At 58.8% G+C, this 6085-nt stretch overlaps 1 protein-coding gene across 1 annotated transcript in view; it reads right to left on the minus strand.

Annotated features, from left to right (window-relative positions):
- Window positions 1–457: 457 nt before the first annotated feature.
- EHD2 (EH domain containing 2) overlaps window positions 458–6085 on the minus strand; it is a 13553-nt gene continuing 7925 nt past the window's right edge. Inside the window, exons 4-6 of the mRNA XM_006905072.3 lie at window positions 4455–4495; window positions 3834–4019; window positions 458–2251 (exon numbers count right to left, since the gene is read on the minus strand). Coding sequence (XP_006905134.1) covers window positions 1700–2251; window positions 3834–4019; window positions 4455–4495 — 779 coding nt within the window. The 3' untranslated portion in view covers window positions 458–1699. The remainder of the gene's footprint in view (window positions 2252–3833; window positions 4020–4454; window positions 4496–6085) is intronic.

Genomic DNA, 6085 nt, shown 5'->3' on the forward strand with positions numbered 1-6085 from the left:
GTCTTGGGTGTGCGTCCGCTGCATAGCGAAGGCCGAGAGTCCCCTGGGCGTGAGCAGCGCCACCTCTCCCCCTCCGGGAGCCCGTCTGTCCGTGGAGCGACGTGTCAGGAGTCGTGTACCCCGGTTGCACGTTGCGCCCGAGCTCGCGCGCACACAGCCCCGCGCCCCAGGGCTCGGTTCCCAGGCCCCCGCGGCGGGCGGGCGGAGCGAGGGATGTCCCGGAGGGAGGGCCCCAGAGTAACTTTTCTTCGGAAAATATGTCGGTCTGGCCCCCAGCCCAGGCCTGAGTCATCAGGCTCCGCAGCGTTGAGTCACTGCCTCCACCCCCCACCCCGACCCGGAGGACTGGAAAGGGACCCCCCCTGAAGCCTGCGCGGGGCTCTCCGCCGGGGGTCAGGGGCAGAGCGAGCCCCCCACCAGACACACACACACACACACCCATCCCAAGACAGCCTGGTTCCACGTGGAAAGAAGCCTTGGCTTTATTCGCTCAGTGCGGCCGCTACTCCGTTCACGGGCCCCTCCCGGGCGCGGGGCGGGGGGCGTCGGTGAGCGTGGGAACCCCAGCCAGCGCCCTGGCGGGGGCATCGTCCCCACCTAGTTCCCTCTTCCGCCGTCCTTCCCATGGGGTCCCCACCAGGGTCAAACACTCCTGTGTGGTGATGTCAGGACAGGGGGTGGTCCTTATAGAGAGGGGCAGGGAGGGCCGTAGCACCAAGAGCCCATCCCCCCGCGACATCCCTGAAGAGGGGACTGAAATAAAGCCCTGGGGTCTTTTATATCTGGTAAGGGCTCCACTTAAACATGGACAGACAGTGGGCGGTGAGGCCGGGCCCTGCCGTCTAACATTCCCACCCCCAGGAACAGGCAGCCGGGAGCCAGACTGGGCTTTCAACCCCGGGCAGGTGGGCAGAGGGCAGAAATACCTCCGAGTGCGCAGTTTGGGAGGAGTGAGGATCAAAGGGGCTTTTCTGTCCCGTAAAGATCGTTCTTAGAGAAAGGTGTGCGACCAGGCCTGGGGGAGGGGCTACGAGGGGTCCACCTGAGGAAGCAGAAGGTTGTGTCTCCCTTGGAGCCCCCAGTGGTCCCGAGGCTAGGTGAAGTGAAGGGGGAGGGGGGACCCTTGCCTGGGCGGTCAGGAGGAAGCGGGGCAGGGGGCCTGTTAGGCATTTCAACCAAGCGGGCCGCTCATTTACAGGGAGAGGCGAGGGGTCCCACCTGGAATCGGGGTGGGGGCGGCCGGTTAGGGCGGGGCGTGTGCCTGCGTGTGCTCGGGTGGCCACGTACATGCTCTCTCCTGAGAAGGCGGCTCCACCAGGGCAGGCATGTGTCTGGTTTGCTCTCTGCTGGAATCCCCAGCTCCTAGAATGAGCCCCGGACATCGAACGTAGTAGGTGCTCAATAAATACTTGAATGACTGATGCATGGGTAGATGCCTGTGTGTGTGTTAGTGTAGGTGTGACGTGCCCAGGTATATGCGAAGGGAGAGGTGCGGAGGGCGGGCGAGAAGTCTGGCCTCTCCCCTGGTCCCCTCCGTCTGGCGGTGTGGGAGAGTAGAGAGACCCCCCCCTCCTTACAGCTGAGGAGGCGGACAGGGGGGGTGCGTGTGGGCCAGGGTGGGGACGCGCGTGCGGCTGGCCGAAGCTGGGGAGCCCCGCGGGGCAGCGGGGGGGCCGGCGGCGGTGACGGTGACGGTGGCTCACTCAGCGGAGCCCTTGTGGCGCCGTTTCGAGGGTGGCACCAGGCGGCGGGGCAGGTTGGCGGGCAGCCCGTGGCCCTCGAGCTTAGCCTCGATGAGGTGGCTGGCCAGCGCGAACTCCTCGTCGTCCAGCATGCCGTCCCGGTCCACGTCGCTCAGCTTCCAGATGCGGCCCAGCACGGAGTTGGGCAGCTTGGTGGCCACCATCCAGCTCTTGGCCTTGCTGCCGCTCAGCTTGCCATCAGCCGGCGCCAGGTTGTAGAAGATCTCGTCGTACTTGGACTTGTCCTTGGTCACCACCCACTCGGCCTCGTCGTCCGAGCCCTCCTCGCCGTCCTCCAGGGCCTCGTCGGGCCCCCGCTCCACGAACGGGCCCATGTGGGTGCCCTCGAAAGCGCCGCCCTGCACGCGGGCCTCGGTGCTCTCCAGCTCCTCCTGCCGCAGGAGGGGCATGAGCCTGGCGATGTCGTGCGTCAGCATCTCGTCGAGGACCTCCAGCAGCTTTGGCTTCAGCGAGTGGAACTTGGTGAAGTCATGAGCCATCAGCAGCTCCTATCGGGGAAGGGGAGGCACCAGGAAGTCAGAGGACACCACTCCTGAGGCCCCGGCTCCTTGGTGGCACGAGGACACCTGGGCTGCTCAGGTGGCAGCTCTTTACCGAGAGCTGCAGGCATATTTGAATATTTGCTTGGACCCTGCTTGGACAACAGGGTCCCACGCCCCCCACGCCCCTGCACTCTGAGCCGGGCGTGCCCCAGAATCGACGGACGGCAGGGAGCCCCCGGGGACCTCCGATGAGTCAGAGCAGCGGCTGTTTGCCAGCTGGTACAGAAGAATTTCGACATTTTGACATCAGCTCCAGCTGTGCCGGAGCCCTGGAGCCGGTGCTCAGCCCTGTCTGCCCCGCCGGGAACCCCAGCTGCACCGTCGCTGTGATGCAAGCTCGTGAGCTGCCGCCGCACCGCAGGGAAAGGGCCAGGGGCTCACTGCCAAACGTGGGGGCGAGCCCCGGGATGGAAAGAGCATTAGGAGATCCTGGGACGCCCCCCACACCACCCCCACACCCTCTTCTGCTAGGGCAGCAGCCGTGGGGCTGGTCTGTGGTCATGGCGCTTCTCACACGGGCAACCACGCGTCACCTGTACTGGCAGAGTCGCAGCAAAGACTGAGCTGTGTCATGGCACCACGTTAACTTCCAGAGCCAAGGCAGAGAGGCCCACCGAGTGTGACCACAAAGATGGAGGTAATGATGGTGAAGCGGGGGGCAGGACCCCAAGTCAGGCGGCCGGCGTTCCCACCCAGCTCCACCACTGGTTAATCCCAGGCCTAGACCTGCGAGGAGCCTCCCAGTGGTCCCCCAAGATCCATTTGTCCCTTCTTCCTCGGTACTGGAATCCCGGAACGTTACCTGGGCTCCAGGCCACTTAGGGGAAAGACTACACTTCCCAGCTTCCCTTGCAGCCCACAATACCACATGACCAAGTTCTGGCCAACGGGATGTTAACACGGGTTGGTTGCATGGGCGATTCTAGAACAAACCCCGTTCAATGGAGTGGCCACACGTAGTGATTTAAATTTAAGTGACTTAGAATGAAATAAAAGCGAACATTTCAGTTCTAGTGTGGCCAGTGGTCACCGTATTGGACCGCACGGCATAGAATTCTTTCATCGCCTTCTAGAGTAGCATCGGACAGCACCGTTCTAGAAAGTGTCCTTAAAGAGAGTGACTGTGCCCTTAGCGCCTTCCCACCTCGTCTTGCTGGCTAGAATGCAGACGCGAGGGCCGGAGTCTCCGCAGCCATTCTGTGCCCTGACGGTTCTAGGGACTAGAGGCCAAGAATGGAGGAGACAGAGGACTAGGTCCCTGGCTCTGTCAAGAACCAACCCAGCCCCGGACCACCTTCTGGGACTTTTAAGAAGGAGAGACATAAACTATCCCAACTCAGCCACAGTTGCTCGGGGTTTTCCCTCCCTTCTAACTTAGAAAACCACGCTCCCAGGGAACCATTGGCGGGAGGTGCTTTCCAGAACTCGCCATCCATCCATCTCTCCCGTGATCGATGCCCCATCCCGGAGCCCACAGAAGCCAGCCTTCCCAGCATCCCTTCCACCCCGCTCCTAGGGGGCCTCCCACCTGCATCTTCTGGCAGTCGGGAAAGTCACCCGGAGATATGTGATGCTCCAGCTGAATCTTGGCAAAGATAACGGGCAGCTTGAGGATCAGCTGCTTCTTCTTGTTCTCCTTCCCAAACACCGAGGGCATCTCCTTCTTCAGGTAGCTGATGATGTACGCGTGGACCTGCGGGAGGACAGTTCTCACCTGAGCCTGCCTCACGGTCCCCCGGCTGGCTCGTTAGAATACAGGTCCCCAGGCCTCCCGTCCAGGGCTGCCGGCATGCCGGGTCCAGGGCAGGGCCTGAGAATTCGCATTTCAATCCGTTTACAGGTGAGCCGCTGCCACAGGTAGAAGGGTGTTCCTCTTCTCTTCTAGGCCATCTCGGCCCCTCCCGTGGCTTAAGCACCCTACAACCCCATCCACTCCCCGGTCTGCATACCAGCCGAGGCCTCTCCTCGGAGCTCAGGGCACAGAGCTCACCGCCGGGTCAACATTCCTGCACTGCTCTGTCTTATGCAGCGCTCAGGGGACTCTGGGCCCCCTGAGCTGTGCCCACGTCTAAGCTGTGCCCACCTCTCCCGCCTCAGCGGAGACCAAAATCTGGAAGTCACTCCCAGATTTATTTTTCTCACTCCTCACTGGCAGTGAGTCCTTTTTTCTTGCCTCCTGAGCTGCTTTTTCTCCTCTCTCTGCCTCAGGGGCCACCACCCTCTGTCCCAGCCACCACCCCAATCCCAGCCACCACTAGCTCTTGCCTGGGGAGACACACTGGTCACCCCACCAGTCTCCTGGCCTCTGCTCTTCCCCCTACAATCCCTTCTCCATGCATCAGCAGGCAGACGTTTTTTGTTCGTTTTTTTTTTCCCCCCCAAGGAGCAAACACCAGACCACGAAACGCTGCTCCAAAGTCTCCATCTGCTTCTGATGCAGCAATTCTCACCACAGCTAGACGAGGCTCTACAGCAGTGTTTGTCGGGGGGTCCTGAGAGGCCCCGAAGGGGTCCGTTTGCACAATCAAAAGTATGTGGATAATAACGTTAAGACTCTGTCTTTTTTACTCTGATTTCTCTCTCGAGTGGACGGTGGAGTTTTTTAAGGCCACAACGTGAAAGAGATTTGAGGATGCGGAAAACGAGCTCACTGTCCTTCCCAATATCTTTTTTGTTTGGAAAAGAGTTAATTCTCATAAAACATATGTTACTTAGGTTGACTTAGGCTTATTGTTATTTTAAGCGACCTGATAATATTAATTATCACTGATATTTATTGATGTAAGTTAACGTTGCCAATAACCTGCTGATGACCTTTACGATAAACTACTGCTTACTCATAATCATGTAATTATTAGATGTCGGTTAATTAGGAGATAAACATGAGATGTTTTCTTCGTTCTAACCCCTCACGTGATCGCTATGGACAGATTTTCTCCATGGACGTCTCCATGGACGTACAAACCCTCTGGGGTCCTCGGTCATTTTTAAGGGTGCAAAGGGCCCCCGAGACCGGAAGGTTGGAGAAGCATTGCTCCGCACGATTTGGCCTCTGCTGTTTCTGTCCCGCCTCAGGACCTTTGCACGTGCCACTCTGCTTGGTGCTCTGCGCCAGTCGGCCCACCGCTGGCTCCCTCAGCTTCCTGTCTGACGGGCCATCCCGTGGGAAGCAGGTGTCCCCAGCCATCACCGTCCGGTTACTTTCTATCGTCACCTTCCTTGTTGTGTTCAGGACGTTTGTCTATCGGAATTCGCCGTTATCTGAGTCGTCTATCTATTGGTTCCCTTATTCTATGTCCTTCCATCACCTCCTTTGTTCCCTCTGTGGTCCGCACCAGCGACTCAGGGATCTTTGAGTCACAATCTCACGACTTATCAAAAAACAAACAAGGAGGGGGAAATAAGGAGCATAGTCTGTCCTATTTTTTTTTTTTTTTAAACAGAAAGCTCAATAAGTAAAGGTATACACTTAAATAGAAACAGACTATACCTGGAAGAAAGCACTAGAAACTGTTCATGGGGCTGCTTTTAGGGGTGAGCCCCTGAGAGCTGGTGGCGTCAGGGGTGGGAGGGAGCACGTGCCACAGAACATAAACGCTTTAACGCTCTTATGTGTTCGATTAAAAGCTCTTGCTTAATGACTCATAAGTTTAGAATGCCAAACATTTTAGTGGCTCTGGCTGGTTCTGAATCCTCGTCTCCCAGGTCAAGCCTGTTCCTGCCTCAGGGCCTTTGCACTGGCTGTTCTGCCTGCGGTGGTCTCCCCCCAGACCCCCCTTC

The sequence above is a fragment of the Pteropus alecto genome, unplaced genomic scaffold, assembly GCF_000325575.1.
Source record: "Pteropus alecto unplaced genomic scaffold, ASM32557v1 scaffold41, whole genome shotgun sequence".
NCBI lineage: Eukaryota > Metazoa > Chordata > Mammalia > Chiroptera > Pteropodidae > Pteropus > Pteropus alecto.